The 17,373-nt window shown below is 43.4% G+C and overlaps 4 protein-coding genes across 8 annotated transcripts in view; 2 read left to right on the forward strand and 2 right to left on the reverse strand.

Annotated features, from left to right (window-relative positions):
• The window catches only part of LOC143955568 (uncharacterized), a 234,219-nt gene extending 223,307 nt beyond the window's left edge, over positions 1 to 10,912 (reverse strand). The window contains exon 1 of the mRNA XM_077465646.1: positions 10,908 to 10,912. The gene's annotated coding sequence lies outside the window, so the exon portion shown is untranslated. The remainder of the gene's footprint in view (positions 1 to 10,907) is intronic.
• The window catches only part of LOC143955614 (uncharacterized), a 347,615-nt gene that overhangs the window by 210,348 nt on the left and 119,894 nt on the right, over positions 1 to 17,373 (reverse strand). The window lies entirely within an intron of this gene.
• LOC143955781 (uncharacterized) lies at positions 54 to 6,533 on the forward strand. The gene is made up of 2 exons (XM_077465905.1): positions 54 to 149; positions 3,885 to 6,533. The coding sequence occupies exon 2, from the start codon at positions 4,078 to 4,080 to the stop codon at positions 5,491 to 5,493; it is 1,416 nt and encodes a 471-aa protein (XP_077322031.1). The 5' UTR covers positions 54 to 149; positions 3,885 to 4,077; the 3' UTR covers positions 5,494 to 6,533.
• LOC143955619 (uncharacterized) overlaps positions 12,280 to 17,373 on the forward strand; it is a 106,269-nt gene continuing 101,175 nt past the window's right edge. For 2 of the 3 annotated variants that reach the window (XM_077465714.1, XM_077465715.1), the window contains exons 1-6: positions 12,280 to 12,381; positions 15,545 to 15,658; positions 16,219 to 16,350; positions 16,439 to 16,562; positions 16,679 to 16,776; positions 16,911 to 17,037. In XM_077465714.1, coding sequence (XP_077321840.1) covers positions 15,569 to 15,658; positions 16,219 to 16,350; positions 16,439 to 16,562; positions 16,679 to 16,776; positions 16,911 to 17,037 — 571 coding nt within the window. In that variant the 5' untranslated portion in view covers positions 12,280 to 12,381; positions 15,545 to 15,568. The remainder of the gene's footprint in view (positions 12,382 to 15,544; positions 15,659 to 16,218; positions 16,351 to 16,438; positions 16,563 to 16,678; positions 16,777 to 16,910; positions 17,038 to 17,373) is intronic. The other variant, XM_077465712.1, reaches the window with a different exon arrangement.

Genomic DNA, 17,373 nt, shown 5'->3' on the forward strand with positions numbered 1-17,373 from the left:
TAGGTACAGACAGGAAGTCCCTTTGGAAGACAGGAAGTGATGTCAGGTACTGACACAAGTGATGTCAGGTACAAAAATGGGAAGTTTCCGTGAGAGGTGAGTCGGGAGGAAGTAGAGAGGTGACATTGCTGAAACTGGCAGCAGAGGAGGTAATAAGATATTATTTTACATTTATAATCTTTAATTGCATAAAGAAAATGTCTTCCTTCTGTTTTGCATCCAGGGGGGAACGGAGACAGGGGGACACATACATAGTTGCCAACATTGTAAAAAAAAAATTCAGGACACTTTTTTGGCAGTAGGCGGAGTTGTATTATAATTAGGGGGCGGGGCATGTGGTTATAGGTGTGGCATAGTAAAAGGTGAAAATGCGGCACGCGGACCTCTAGAGGCCGGCAGCGAAAAACGGGAAATTTGAATTTCCTGGGACAAACCGAATTTCCCGGGACAAAATTAATTCAGGACAAATGTCCTAATCCCGGGAATGTTCTGGGAAATTCGGGACCGTTGGCAACTATGCACATAATGCTGAGAAGCTATTTCTGACTCCCAAGGAAAAAATATAAGTAGGCTGCACAGCACACTTCCCAAAAGCAAAACTTCCCCCAGCTCCCCTATAGCGCCCCCACCAGGCAGTGCTTAAGTACTTGCAATGTATCTAAGCAAGAGTCAGAGCTCAGAGTGACCTGGTGTCAGAAACAATGAAATCAGACCGAGACAGAAGTACAGTTAAATCACTTGTTTAATAACAAAAGTAAAAACAACAAACGTAGTCAAAACATAGCCAAAGTTCAGTAACCGGAACGGAGAGTCAGCCAAGCCAGAAGTCAGGGATCAATGTAGTGAAACAGCAAGCAGGATCTGGAGCCAGAAGGGAAGTCTGCAAAGGATTGCAGAAGATGTTGTGCTCTGTGATGTTGACCAAGGCGAAGGCAGAGATCCACTGGGCTGAACAGCTTTAAGTAGGCAGGACTGATCAGCAGGATATCATCAACAGCTGAGTAACTGAGGAGATATAGAAGCTGGCAATTAGCCGACAGCTCTGAGAAGGAAGGTCTGAGCCCACCCATGACACCTGGAAACATTCAGCCGATTTCCCCCCTCCTTCCCCATAGAGTGCACAGCGCACTTCCTCGTAGCGAAGGGCAGCAATAGCAAAACTTCCCCCAGCTCCCCTGTAGTGCCCCCACCAGGCAAAGCCGAGGTACTCATAATCTATCTGGAGAAGAGGCAGCGACAAGGGTAACCCGAACACTCACTTCTGGAAATATTCAGCAGCTTTCTCCACCAACCCTGGTCACTACTAACATTAATCCCATACTCTGCCCACTGCCTGAACGCCAACTGGGCCCCCAGATCTGTATATTACATAGTTAGTCTGGTGGAAAACAGACACTAGTCCATCTAGTAGTTCAACCAATAGAAGATAAACAAATACTCTCAAAGAGAAAACCTCCAGGATACACAATCCTATTCCCATAGTTCAGGGGTCCTCAAACTATAGCCCTCCAGTTGTTCAGGAACTACAATTCCCATCATGCCTAGTCATGCCTGTGAATGTCAGAGGTTTACAATGCCTCGTGGGAAGTGTAGTTCTGCAACAGCTGGAGGGCCGTAGTTTTTAGATCCCTGCCATAGCTGATCCAGAGGAAGGCAAAAAAAATAAAAAAAATCAATATAGCGTGGTCTGATTTGCTCCAGAGGGGTAAAAATGTTCTTCCTGATTCCCCAGGAGGCAATCAGATATCCTTTGGATTAACTTACCCTGGTGCAGACAGTCCCTAGTTACAGTGCCTTGCGAAAGTATTTGGCCCCCTTGAACTTTTCAACCTTTTGCCACATTTCAGGCTTCAAACATAAAGATATAAAAATTTTATTTTTTGTGAAGAATCACAACAAGTGGGACACAATTGTGAAGTGGAATGAAATCTATTGGATTTTTGAAACTTTTTTAACTAATAAAAAAATGAAAAGTGGGGCGTGCAAAATTATTCGGCCCCCTTGCGTTAATACTTTGTAGAGCCACCTTTTGCTGCGATTACAGCTGCAAGTCGCTTGGGGTATGTCTCTATCAGTTTTGCACATCGAGAGACTGAAATTCTTGCCCATTCTTCCTTGCAAAACAACTCGAGGTCAGTGAGGTTGGATGGAGAGCGTTTGTGAACAGCAGTTTTCAGCTCTTTCCACAGATTCTCGATTGGATTCAGGTCTGGACTTTGACTTGGCCATTCTAACACCTGGATACGTTTATTTGTGAACCATTCCTTTGTAGATTTTGCTGTATGTTTGGGATCATTGTCTTGTTGGAAGATAAATCTCCGTCCCAGTTTCAGGTCTTTTGCAGACTCCAATAGGTTTTCATCCAGAATGCCAGAATGGTCCTGTATTTGGCTGCATCCATCTTCCCCTCAATTTTAACCATCTTCCCTGTCCCTGCTGAAGAAAAGCAGGCCCAAACCATGATGCTGCCACCACCATGTTTGACAGTGGGGATGGTGTGTTGAGGGTGATGAGCTGTGTTGCTTTTACGCCAAACATATCGTTTTGCATTTTGGGCAAAAAGTTCGATTTTGGTTTCATCTGACCAGAGCACCTTCTTCCACATGTTTGGTGTGTCTCCCAGGTGGCTTGTGGCAAACTTTAGACGAGACTTTTTATGGATATCTTTGAGAAATGGCTTTCTTCTTGCCACTCTTCCATAACGGCCAGATTTGTGCAATGTATGACTGATTGTTGTCCTATGGACAGACTCTCCCACCTCAGCTGTAGTTCTCTGCAGTTCATCCAGAGTGATCATGGGCCTCTTGGCTGCATCTCTGATCAGTCTTCTCCTTGTCTGAGCTGAAAGTTTAGAGGGACAGCCAGGTCTTGGTAGATTTGCAGTGGTCTGATACTCCTTCCATTTCAAAATGATCGCTTGCACAGTGCTCCTTGGGATGTTTAAAGCTTGGGAAATCTTTTTGTATCCAAATCCGGCTTTAAACTTCTCCACAACAGTATTACGGACCTGCCTGGTGTGTTCCTTGGTCTTCACGATGCTCTCTGCACTTTCAACAGAACCCTGAGACTATCACAGAGCAGGTGCATTTATACAGAGACTTGATTACACACAGGTGGGTTCTATTTATCACCATCAGTCATTTAGGACAACATTGGATCATTCAGAGATCCTCGCTGAACTTCTGGAGTGAGTTTGCTGCACTGAAAGTAAAGGGGCCGAATAATTTTGCACGCACCACTTTTCAGTTTTTTATTTGCTAAAAAAGTTTAAAACATCCAATAGATTTCGTTCCACTTCACAATTGTGTCCCACTTGTTGGTGATTCTTCACAAAAAATAAAAATTTTATATCTTTATGTTTGAAGCCTGAAATGTGGCAAAAGGTTGAAAAGTTCAAGGGGGCCGAATACTTTCGCAAGGCACTGTATGTTGGTTTCTTGTGGGCCTGTTAACTTTTTTTTTTTTGCTGTTGCTCGCCTCTCAGTTGGACTGTAGTTAGATATCCCGGCACTCAATGAATTCCTGTGCCTCTCAATAAACAAGAAAGAAAATTGGATTTCCATACTTCTTGTGAAACTTTTTTCTTTGAGTTCATTGAGGGATACAGATCCCACCTCTTTGTGTCTATGATCCTGATCTTGGATCTGCTTTTCCACAAAACTCAGGGCGTATACTGGGAGTTGGAAGGGGATATACTGGGCTGGCCCACAATTTGTTTGTTTGCCAGTGTCCAAATCCTCCTGTAGGTGGCAGTACAACACACCAGTCTCTGAATTCCTTTTGTATTCCTACTTTGGTGCTAAGAATAACTAACATTTACAACTCTTAAATGTGAAACATGAAAAATTATTATAATTATTATTTTAAACATTGTTTTCCAACAGATGAACTCAGGAATTCTCCAGGAAAGTTTCCCATCACCCAAAATATATATCATAGACCTTACCATTTGAAGAGATCAATGGACCCCTCTAATCCTGAAGAATCTTCTAATAAATCCCATGCTTTGACTTCGGATGACCATCTAAGATCAATGGATCCTTCTAATCCTTAAAATCTTCTGATAAATCCCATACTATGACTTCAGATGTCTATCTAAGATCAATGGATCCTTCTAATCCTGAGGAAACTTCTAATAAATCCCATACTATGACTTCAGATGTCCATCTGAGATCAATGGATCCTTCTTATCCTGAGGAATCTTCTGATAAATCCCATACTATTACTTCAGATATCCATCTGACATCAATGTATCCTTCTAATCCTGAGGAACCTTCTGATAAATCCAATAATATGACTTCAGATGTCCATCTAAGATCAATGGATCCTTCTAATCCTGAGGAACCTTCTGATAAATCCCATACTATGACTTCAGATGACCATCTAAGATCAATGTATCCTTCTAATCCTGAGGAATCTTCTGATAAATCCCATACTATGACTTCAGAGGTCCATCTGAGATCAATGGATCCTTCTAATCCTGAGGAACCTTCTGAGAAATCCCATACTATGACTTCAGATGACCATCTAAGATCAATGTATCCTTCTAATCCTGAGGAACCTTCTCATAAATCCCATACTATGACTTCAGATGTCCATCTAAGATCAATGGATCCTTCTAATCCTGAGGAACCTTCTTATAAATCCCATACTATGACTCCAGCTATCCAAATGAGATCTCACTGTACGGACAGATCAGCAGATCATTCTAATCCCAAGGAATCTTTTTTAAGCCGTGAAGGAAGCGGGAGTTCCATGTCATGTCTGGGGTGCGGGAAATCCTTTACAATGAAATCTGAACTTCTTCTACACCTCAGATCTCACACCAGTGTGACCTACACTTGTTCAGAGTGCGGGAAATCCTTCAATGAGAAAAGCGAATATCTGACACATCAGAAAATTCACAATCCTTATTCGTGTTCAGCGTGCGGGAAATCTTTCGCTCTGAAAGGAGATTTTAACAAACATCAGAGAGTTCACACGGGCGAGCGTCCTTTTTCTTGCTCGGAGTGTGGGAAAGGCTTCACTCAAAAACCACACCTTCTTACGCACCAGAGAATTCACACTGGGGAACGTCCTTTTGCGTGTTCAGAGTGCGAGAAATGTTTCACATTAAAAGGAAGCCTTCTTATACACCAAAGAATTCACACGGGGGAGCGCCCTTATTCGTGTTCGGTGTGCGGGAAAGCTTTCGCCGTGAAAGGAGACCTTGTTAAACACCAGAGAGTTCACACTGGTGAGCGTCCTTATTCGTGTTCAGAGTGCGGGAAGTGTTTCACGTGGAGAAGAGACCTTCTTAAACACCAAAGAAGTCACACAGGTGAATGCCTCTACTCGTGTTTAGAGTGCGGGAAATGTTTCACCGAGAAAGGAAAACTTATTAGGCACCAGAGTAGTCACACAGAAGACCGTCCTTATTCATGTTCAGAGTGCGGAAAATGCTTTAGATTTAAGGGGAATCTAAAAAAACACCAGAGAACACATCTACGTTGATTATCTTGACAAATGTATTTAACAGGTTGAAATTCCATAGAACAACTTTCTAATTAAAACCTAATTTTTAATGGGTGCGTCCCTGAAAAGTGACATTCCTGGAGACTCCAGTAGTGAGGTCTGAGGGTTCCCGGACATCTTGGGATGATCGGCAAAGTAGCTTTGGATGGTTTCATCTTCCAAAAGGTTTTAAAAGGGTTATTTAACTAATCTCCCCGCCCAGGTGGGCATCGCCTCTCCCGTGCGATTGGGGAACCGGAAAATGAATCCGGGGGCAGTGGCAGTTTATAATAGAGCTGGCCATGGACCAGGCCATCTCTATGACCCTTGGAGGCCAGAAGTGACGTCATGACGTCACTTCCAGTGCCGGCAGATGTAAATGCTGCCATTTTTATTGCTGGGAAACCTGATTTTTATTTTTTTTTTATCTGATGCTTTCCAGCATAGAGGAGAGATGTGGGGACTTGTAGATCCCCATATCTCTCCATAAAGAGGACCTGTCATGCTTATTTCTATTACTAATTACTAAAACAAATTTATTATTTAGGGATGCTTACCTTCCTTGTAATAGGAATAAAAGTGATCAAAACATAAAATAAATTTAAAGGGAAAGCATAAATATAAAAAAAAAAAAATTAAAATTAAAAAAATATATATAATGTTTGGGGGTTCTGAGTAATTTCCTAGCAAAAAAAAATAAAAATTAATTAATTAATTAAAGTGCCCCCGCCCCCCAGTAGTGAACGCATAAGTTTGTCGCCATTCCACGAGCGGGCGCAATTTTGAAGCATGAGATGACATGTTAGGTGTCTATTTACTCGGCGTAACATTATCTTTCACAATATAGAAAAAAAAATGGCCTAACTTTACTGTTTTCCTATTTGTTAATTAAAAAAAGTGAAGCTAGATATATACAAAAACACTGCGCAATAGCCAACAATGGAAAAATCTAAGAAACCAAAAACTGAAAAGAAAGGCTGCTAACACACTAAAACTGGGATCCTTTTAGCTCAGAAAACTTCAAAAATGCAAAAGTGTAAGCGCCAAGCATATATAAATATTGCCCTTATGATTGGCAAAAAATAAATAAACAATAATGTGTATATCTATAACAAACAAATACAATGTGACCCAAAATATGAAAATCTCATATTATGTGTAAGAAATGATGATAATAAATATATAAACAATGAAGTCTATATAGATCAAAAAACTAGACATATATCATACTAAACAAAAAAGAATTCAATTATACAGTGAAATAATCCAACAAACAAAAAAAAAGGGGAAATGAAAAAGATACGGTGAATATCCACGTGAATGTGAAATAAGATGAAAAAAGATAAAAAAAGTTTTTTTCAAGAAAAACATTAAAGTTCAATAATAGAAAAAAATGTATAGAGTGTGAGTCCCAATAGACTTCGGTGTCCACAAGAGTATCACTTCACTATGACCAGAAATGACTTCACCCGGTGAAACTCCCACCACCTTAAAGCGGTTCTTCACCCTAAGGCCGCGTACACACGCGCGGACTGTTGGCCCAACTTTGTCCGTCCAACAGTTTGAGCGAACAGTCCGCTCAAACTTAGCATGGACGGACATGGCCACACACGACGGACGAACAGTTTGCTGAAACCGTGCGCGATGACGTGAACGGCACGTACGACGGGACGCAAAATACGACGTCCTATACACTGCATTATAACTTTCGGCTTGAAAATCCTTTCTGAGCATGCGCGGAACTTAGTTTGACGAACAAGCCTACACACGGGCGGACTGTTCGTTGAAACAAGGTTTCAGCGGACAGTTTTTCGGAATTTCCGTAAAACCTTGTCCGTCCAACTGTCCGCTGAAACTGTCCGCTGAAAGCCCACACACGAGCGGACTGTCCGCCCAAACACTGTTCAGCGGACAAGGTTGGGCCAACAGTCCGCGCGTGTGTACGCGGCCTAAAGGGGAAGTTCCGCTAGTATTATCCCTCCCCCCCTCCGGTGCCACAATCGGCACCTTTCGGGGGGGAGGGGGGTGCAGTTACCTGGATAATCCAGGTAACTGCACCCACTTCCGGCCAGACCGCCGCATGGCTCCGCCCACCGCCGCATGGCTCCGCCCCCCGTTGTGTTCTGGGAAACACACAGTTCCCAGAGACACAGCGGGGAACCAGCGCAGCGCGACTCGCGCATGCGCAGTAGGGAACCGGGCAGTGAAGCCCTCTTGCTTCACTTCCCGATTCCCTGACAGAGGATGGCGGCGGTGGCTGCAGCGAGACGAGCGATCGCTCGTCATCTGCCGCCGACATCGCTGGAACCTGGGACAGGTAAGTGTGATATTATTAAAAGTCAGCAGCTGCAATATTAGTAGCTGCTGGCTTTTAATATTTTTTTTTTGTTGTGCAGCTCCTCTTTAAGAAGCGCAGGCTTACCAGATGCACGTGACCCAAAAAGACATACGCCTAGAGGGTCAGAAATAGCTTGCAATCGCAATTACTGCAACTTTGGATACGGCATTCCACCAAAAAAGAAGTCCCACCGTAAAGGATTCATTCAGCGTCACGAGATGCGTATAATCACCGTTATTGTGTATATAAACAGCTCCCGTAGCAATTCAGGCATAGAAATAAAAGGATATGGCCAACATAGCGCAATAACGTTTAACTTTTTTCATTTTATTTCACATTCAAGTGGATATTCACCGTATCTTCCCCTTTTTTTTTGTTTGTTGGATTATTTCACTGTATGATTGAATTCTTTTTTGTTTAGTATGATATATGTCTAGTTTTTTGATCTATATAGACTTCATTGTTTATATATTTATTATCATCATTTCTTACACATAATATGAGATTTTCATATTTTGGGTCACATTGTATTTGTTTGTTATAGATATACACATTATTGTTTATTTATTTTTTGCCAATCATAAGGGCAATATTTATATATGCTTGGCGCTTACACTTTTGCATTTTTGAAATTAAAAAAAGTGTACTTTTCCCCAAAAATTGCGTTTGTAAGACCACTGCGCAAATACCGTGTGATATGAAACATTGCAACGCCATTTTATTCCCTCTGGTGTTTTTTTGAAAAGAAAGAAATATAATGTATATATATATATATTCACTTATATATTTGTACTCTAACACTTTGATTTAGCGCTACACGTGATTTTTTCTCAAAAAAAATAAAAAAAAAATATATATATATATATTTATTTATTTATTTAATATATAGAATGTTATTACATATTTTAATAATATTATTATTATTATTATTATATTAATATTATATTTTTTAATATATATATATTTTAATATATATAATATACATATATATATATATATATATATATATATATATATATATATATATATATATATTCACTTATATATTTGTACTCTTTGATTTAGACACTTTGTATTTGTATTTGTATTTGTATTTGTATTTGTATTTGTATTGTATTGTATTGTATTGTATTTGTATTTGTACTTATATATTTGTACTCTTTGATTTAAACACTTTGATTTAGTGCTACACGTGATTTTTTTCTCAATATATATTGTCTTGGGTGGCAAGGGGTTCATTTATGTCAAAGATTTGCTTTGGTACAATGAGTTGCACCAGTCCAAACTGTATTTCAGGGCAGGAGCAGCCCACTTTTAACGAACGGAAAGCTCACATAAATATTAGTTGCCCAGGCATGGGTTCTTCCACATTAACATGAAGAGTCAACGAAAAAACGCTGAGCCACTTGGCTCCCACCGTTGTACTTCTCACCCGTTCCTCTAAATGTTGGCCAGCTCTCCTTGGTTCTCTCGGCTTGCTTAGCCTTTTGTCGAAGCGCCTTGCTGCAAAGACCACTCCTGGCCTTTGGATAGAGTTTCTCCTGACACCCCAATAGGAGCCCACCTGACTCCCAGGACAAGACCTCCAGGCTCCTGGCTGGTGCCCCTCTCACCCCTGGGTGAGACCTGCTGTCTCCAAACTTAAAGCCCTCAACTATCCTCAGGATTAAAGCAGAACTCCGGTCAAATTTTCTGCCTTTGGATAGAGGTTCTCCTGACACCCCAATAGGAGCCCCCCTGACTCCCAGGACAAGATCTCCAGGCTCCTGGCTGGTGCCCCTCTGACCCCTGTGTGAGACCCGCTGTCTCCAATTTGGGAGCCCTCAACTATCCTCAGGATTAAAGCAGAACTCCGGTCAAATTTTTTGCCTTTGGATAGAGGTTCTCCTGACACCCCAATAGGAGCCCACCTGACTCCCAGGACAAGACCTCCAGTCTCCTGGCTGGTGCCCCTCTGACCCCTGTGTGAGACCCCCTGTCTCCAAACTGGGAGCCCTCAACTATCCTCGGGATTAAAACCATGTGCAGTGGAGCTGTACCCACACTGCATGGGTTAACTGCTCATTTTGTTCTAGGGGACAGGGCAGTGAAGATGTACTTACCTGACCCACCAATCCTCCCCACACAAGACTGGTGCCATCGGCTCCTAAACCACCCCCCCCCCTCCCGCATGGCCCAGCGGTTTTGAAAATGGACTGTTCCTGACGTCAGCACGTTCAGAGCTTTCTAAACAGAGAGGAACAATCCACCTCTGGACCGGAGTATAATGCTTTACCTGTGGGGACCCCGATATGTAAGACCTTCTGCATACACCAGCCACAGAGTCCATCATATCTATGGGCATACCTACAGGGTTTCTCAAGTGTTCACATAATTTTCACCTAGGTGGGACAATGCCCTATATTTATGGAATTATTTGATATGCACTTACATTTTTTGATTTTAACATGTTTTTATGATGATGTTAAATAAATGTGGATTTTTATTCAATTGAGTGCTCTCTCTTTCAGCTTGTGGCTACCAATTTAAAGTCAACATTCACCCTTGAGTTTTTCTTTTTTGCTTACATTTGGATGTGGTGCCACATTCTGAGTCATGTCTCAACCATTTCTCACTAGGAGTTCTGAATGACCTACTGAAGAAGTCCTTATAGGGGGACGTAACGCGTAAGAGTGTTTGGGAGCCAACGTCATCACGCTTGTTATATTGTAGTACACAAGATTGTGCTGCATATTTTATGATGTTAAAGGGGTTGTAAAGGTAAATGTTTTTTCACCTTAATGCATTCTATGCATTAAGGTGAAAAAACATCTCACAGTGCCGGCACCCCCCCACCGTTATACTTACCTGACCCCTCGAAAGTCCCACGCTCGCCCTGACTTCCTCTTCACCACTCAGCCTGGCCGCTGATTGGCTGGAGTGGATGGATTGAAGGCAGCGTGTAGCAGAGCTGGTTTTAGAAGTGCCGACAGCATCTGTCCTAGGGGGCGGAATGCAGTCTGGCTGGCCCGGACCCAACTGGGGAGGTCTCCAGGTAGGATGGCTTGTCCCTATCCTTTCCCTACTCATTAGGAACCTCTCCTTCAGGCTAATCACTGTCCCTGTCAGACGGGTGTAAAAATAGTTGAAATTGAAGCGCCGCACACACTGCTAAGAGGTCCAGATTCCATTAAAGGTCAGGGGTACAATTCAAAAAGTAGCCAACGCGTTTAAGGGGTCTAAGTGCCTAGAAAGAACATAAGAAGATTTTCATATCAATCTGATATCGATGAAATATAAAATGTAATGAGAGTGTCAAAATAATTACACAAAAACTAGAACATAAGGCGCTGAATGAACGGGTAACCTGTTCCTTAACTACCCACATGCGAAATGCACGCTAAACCTGGGAGAAAGGGTCTTAAACAGGCTTTGCCTGTCCCAAGATGGCTGCTAGAGTCACATTGGGAGGTAGCATCCAATGAGATACCTTCCCCAATGACCCTGGAAACCATGGAGGAACCCCGTTCCTCTTGACTTCCCCTCCCCTGCAATGCAACTGCGGTTGAGCGCCACCTGCAGTGGAGAAAATAGACTGCACCTGCCTACATCACCGTGATTAACTTTATTTTGGAAAATTTGTGAGGTCAGCCTGCGCTCTAATTCATCTCAGAGGTGTTCTGTCGGGTTGAGGTCAGGACTCTGTGTAGGCTAGTCAAGTTCCTCCAAGCTCACTCATCCATGTCTTTATGGACCTTGCTTTGTACACTGGTCCAAATAATTTTGGTGGAGGGGGTATTGTGGTGTGGGGTTGTTTTTCAGGGGTTGGGTTTGGTCCCTTAGTTCCAGTGAAGGGAACTCTTAGGGCGTCAGTATACCAAGACATTTTAGATAATTTTTTGCTCTCAACGTTGTGGGAACAGTTTGGGGACGACCCCTTTCTGTGCCAACATCACGGCCCACCAGTGCACAAAGCAAGGTACATAAAGACATGGATGAGCGAGTCCTGACCTCAACCCGATAGAACACCTTTGAGGTGAATTCGAGCGGAGTCTCCATTCTAATTCATCCCAAAGGTGTTCTATTGGGATGAGGTCAGGGCTTCTCGTCCAACATCAGTGCCTGACCTCACAAATGCCCTTCTGGAAGAATGGTCAAACATTCCCATAGACAACCTTGTGGACGGCCTTCCCAGAAGAGTTGAAGCTCAATATTGAACCCTAAGACTGGGATGCCAATTAAAGTTCATGTTCGTGTAAAGGCAGGCGCCCCAATACTTTTGGTAATATAGTGTAGGTTAAACTGGATGGACAGTTTTGGACGGTGGACTTTTTTCAGCATTATAAGCTGTGGAAACTGTGTGCCACTTATCACCTGAGGAACACACAGACGTTATCTGAGGTACAGACAGGAAGTCTCTTTGGAAGACAGGAAGTGATGTCAGGTAGAGACAGGAAGTGATGTCAGGTATAGATAGGAAGTGATGTCAGAGTATAAACAGGACGTTCCAGGTTAGAGGTGAGTCGGGAGGAAGTAGAGAGAAGTCATTGCTGGAACTGGCAGCAGAGGAGGTAATAAGATCTTATTTTATATTTATTTTTAATTACATAAAGAAAATGTCCTCCTTCTGTTTTGACGCTGGAGGAACAGGAACATATAACACTGAGAATCTGTTTAAATATAAGTATGGACGCACAGCAGCACAGTTCCTCGTAGCGAGGTGCAGCAAACAGCAAAACTTCCTCCAGCTCCTCTGTAGCGCCCCCACCAGCCAGGGCCGGGGGTGCTCACAAACTACATGGGCAAGAGGCAGAGCTCAGAGTGACCCAACCACTCTCCCCTGGAAGATTCAGATCCTCGTCACTAGTCTACTAAGGCTAGGTTCACACATATACGGTAGAGTTGCCACCTCATCCCTTTAAACCCCGAACACATATGAATTACACATGTTCTGTGGCTGATTAACCACTTACAGACCGGACCATTTTGCTGGTCAAAGACCAGACCGCTTTTTGCGATTTGGCACTGCGTCGCTTTAACTGACAATTGCGCGGTCGTGCGACGTGGCTCCCAAACAAAATTGACGTCCTTTTTTCCCCACAAATAGAGTTTTCTTTTGGTGGTATTTGATCACCCCCGCGGTTTTAATTTTTTGCGCTATAAACAAAAAATAGAGCGACAATTTTGAAAAAAACGCATTAATTTTTACTTTTGGTTAATAATAAATATCCCCCAAAAATATATAAAAAAAAAAATTTTTCCCCTCAGTTTAGGCCGATACGTATTCTACATATTTTTGGTAAAAAAAATCGCAATAAGCGATTATTGATTGGTTTGCGCAAAAGTTATAGCGTTTACAAAATAGGGGATAGTTTTATGGCATTTTTATTAATAATTTTTTTTTTTACTAGTAATGGCGGCGATCAGCGATTTTTATTGTGACTGCGACATTATGGCGGACACATCAGACATTTTTGACACATTTTTGGGACCATTGTCATTTATACCCCAATCACTGCTATATAAATGCAGTGATTCCTGTGTAAATGACACTGGCAGTGAAGGGGTTAACCAGTGGGTGGCAGTGTAGGGGTTAAGTGTTCCTAGGGGCGTGTCACTAACTGTTGGGGGGTTGGGCTTTCATTTAGCGAACACTGATCTCTGCTCCAATCACATGGAGCAGAGATCAGTGTCACTAGTTGCTAGGCAGAATGGAGAAATGCTGTTTACAACAGTATTTCTTCATTCGGCCGCCCCGTGAGACGATCGCGGGTATGCCCACGGCAATCGAGTCCGCGGGACCCGCGACCGGACTCATGGGGGTCCTGACCAGCGCGGGAGCGCGCCACCGGCAGCGTGCTCCCGATGGCAGGGCAGCAAATTTAAAGGGACGTACAGGTACGCCCATTTGCCTGCCCGTGCCATTCTGCCGACGTACATCGGTGTGCGCTGGTCGGGAACTGGTTAAGGTGGTAATTAAACTCACTTGGTGCCTTATCTGCCATAAATTAGCCTCAGAACCTGTGTAATTCACATGTGTTCAGGCTTCAAAGGGGTGAGGTGGCAACCTTACTGTCCTCAGTGCCTCCAGAAATGCAGGGAAAGGGTTCCTGCAGAATTTTTGCGCACGTGTGGTTCCTGGAATTGCCTCCTCATCCCTTTAAACCCAAACACATACGAATTACACAGGTTACGTGGCTGATTAAGGTGGTAATTAAGCTCACTTGGTGCCTTATCTGCATTTAATTAGCTTCAGAACCCGTGTAATTCACATATGTTCGGGTTTAAAGGGATGAGGTGTCAAGCCTAGTGGTTCCCGGTGCGGGTGTGGATTTTCAGTGCATTCGGCGTGCCATTAGGATTAATGGATACTAGGTACCCGCCCCCCCCCCCCCCCCAGAAGGTGCCAAATATGGCATCAGAGAAGAGACGAGGCAGACAAGCGGAGCTTCTCCTTTTGGGTCTCCTTTAATCCCATCCTCTGCCTAAACACCAACTGGGCCCTCAGATCTAGATATACTGCTTGAACAGGAACCCTACCGTGTCTCCTCATCCTTACCCCCATCTGATACTGCTGTCCATCACTTCTCACACCGACCACATGTTGCTACCCTCCACTCCTCAACACCCAATCTGACCCCATTTCCTCCACTCCTAAGCCCTCATTTCACGTTGATGTCCCCACTTTTCACCCCCCATTTGATTCTGCTGTCCCTCACCCCCAACCACATGCTGCTGTCCTCCACTCCTCAACCCCAATCCGACCCCATTTCCTCCACTCCTCAACCCCACTCTGACCCCATTTTCTCCACTCCTCAACCCCAATCTGACCCCATTTCCTCCACTCCTCAACCCCAATCTGACCCCATTTGCTCCACTCCTCAACCCCACTTTGACCCCATTTTCTCCACTCATCAACCCCAATCTGACCCCATTTTTCTCCACTCCTCAACCCCAGTCTGACCCCATTTTTCTCCACTTCTCAACCCCAATCTGACCCCATTTCCTCCACTCCTCAACCCCAATCTGACCCCATTTCCTCCACTTCTCGACCCTAATCTGACCCCATTTTTCTCCACTTCTAAGCTCCTATGTCACACTGCTGTTCCCATCCCCTCCATTTGATTTTGCTGTCCGACCTTTTTTCACCCCTGACCAGATGTTGCCGCACTCAACTTGTCAACGCTGATCTGACCCCATTTCCCCCCCCCCCCCACTTCTCACCTCTCCATCCCATGCTGCTCTCCTTTGCCTGGAATCCCCCACCCAACACTTCCCCATCTGGCAAAAGAGAGGAGGATGAGTTAGCAAGGAGAGGGTGAAAGGAGAGAGTTTCATTTCCCACCCACCCAAGTCTCAGCACCTTTCAGCTCAACCCAATTCTTACCAGTCATATTGCCCCCACTTTACCAGTCACTTCACTCACAGCACTTCCTCTTACCCTCCAAATGGGACAGGAGACGGCCATTACTGTTAAGTCAAAAGTCTTATTTTAGGTTTAAACAGATTGGAGGAAGTCACAAGCTCTGTGGAGGTTTTTCATTTTGGCCTATGATCCTAGTGGGGGGGGGGGGGGGGGGGTTGATCAGCACTCACATCCTTTTCTATCTTATAACTGATGCCAGTGATATACCATAACAAGTTCTCTCTGGTATCAGAACTAAACAAATGCTATGCAAACTTTATTCACCTCAGGAAAATCCAAAAAAGTCTCAGTGTATTATTTTTCTACAGGGAGAGGCATTCTGTATTGACCAAATGACAATGAGGATGGACAAGGAACAGAGTCAAATGGCAGAGAAGATCATAAACCTCACCCTGGAGATCATCTACCTGCTGACTGGAGAGGTGAGGAGGATTCTGGGAGGTCACCTGACATCACTCTTATCTCTATTAATAAAACACAGACCTGACTGGAGAGGTGAGGAGGATTCTGGGAGGTCACATGACATCACTCTTATCTCTATTAATAAAACACAGACCTGACTGGAGAGGTGAGGAGGATTCTGGGAGGTCACATGACATCACTCTTATCTCTATTAATAAAACACAGACCTGACCGGAGAGGTGAGGAGGATTCTGGGAGGTCACATGACATCACTCTTATCTCTATTAATAAAACACAGACCTGACCGGAGAGGTGAGGAGGATTCTGGGAGGTCACCTGACATCACTCTTATCTCTATTAATAAAACACAGACCTGACTGGAGAGGTGAGGAGGATTCTGGGAGGTCACATGACATCACTCTTATCTCTATTAATAAAACACAGACCTGACCGGAGAGGTGAGGAGGATTCTGGGAGGTCACATGACATCACTCTTATCTCTATTAATAAAACACAGACCTGACCGGAGAGGTGAGGAGGATTCTGGGAGGATAAGCTAATATAATTGTTGCTCTTGCAGAGTTTTCCTCCTGTGAAGTCTGGTGCCCAGTTGACCATCACAGTGCCTCCACTTCACTCCCTCAATCCTGAAAGAAACAACAATAAAATTCTAGAAGTCACCAAGAAGATGATGGAGCTGCTGACAGGAGAGGTGAGGAGGATTCTGGGAATTCTGGGACATTATCCAGTAACAGACAAGGGATGTGTCTGGATGGTGACTGTATCATTGTGTGTGTCAGGTTCCTATAAGGTGTCAGGATGTCACTGTCTATTTCTCCATGGAGGAGTGGGAGTATTTAGAAGGACACAAGGATCTCTACAAGGACGTCATGATGGACAATCAGCCGCCCCTCACATCACCGGGTAAGAGGAGACTTTATTGTAAAGGAGAGAGCAGTACGGAGGCTCCACCTAGATCCCCCATCATCTGATAAACACATAGAAACAATGTATTCAGTCAGTGTGTGTGTTTCCTACAGATGGATCCAGTAATGGGAACCCACCAGAGAGATGTCCCCGTCCTCTGTATTCCCGGGATTCCACACAGGAAGGTCACACCATCCCCCACCATCATCAGGTAGGTGGGATTGGGCACCTAGAAATTTAAAAGCAATCCTAAACTCTCTGAAATAACATTGTTCAGTGTAGTCTCTTGATATTAATGCAAACTTTTTATAAACATAGTTTTTAATAATTTTTTGGGGAGTTTAGAGTGAAGACCTAATTCCTATAAAAGAGGAAGAAGAGACGTATGTGATGGGTGATCAGCAGCCCACAAAGGATTTTGAGATGACTATGAACAATAAACTGGAGCAATTTTTTCTAGATATCGATACAGGTAATGAACATTAAAGCCCAAAAAGCTAACATTTTTTTTTTTACTTCTATAGGTATGAGGTATGTAGTTTGACCAAAAGTCCTGGGGATTTAGCAGTCACATCATCCAGTAAAATGAGATTGAATTATAAAAAGTAAATCACCAAAGTTGGGAAGACAGTTGTATTTGAAAAAGTCACCTTATCTATATTAATCTAAAGTAGAGGGGGGCATCATTTTCTGGATTAATTTTTGTAGCAGATAAACTCTACTCAAATGGTTTACTTACAGTATTGACTTGTAAATGTGTTGCCTCTAAGTCACATAATTCCCTAATTTCTGTGCTATCCTTGTTTAA

Source organism: Lithobates pipiens, unplaced genomic scaffold (genome assembly GCF_037356315.1).
Source record: "Lithobates pipiens isolate NorthernLeopardFrog02 unplaced genomic scaffold, aLitPip1_a1.2 Scaffold_35, whole genome shotgun sequence".
NCBI classification, from domain to species: Eukaryota; Metazoa; Chordata; class Amphibia; order Anura; family Ranidae; genus Lithobates; species Lithobates pipiens.

Bases quoted from the DNA above. Each gene is read 5' to 3' on its own strand.
- LOC143955781 (XM_077465905.1), top strand. From the start codon at position 4,078: ATGACTTCAGATGTCTATCTAAGATCAATGGATCCTTCTAATCCTGAG.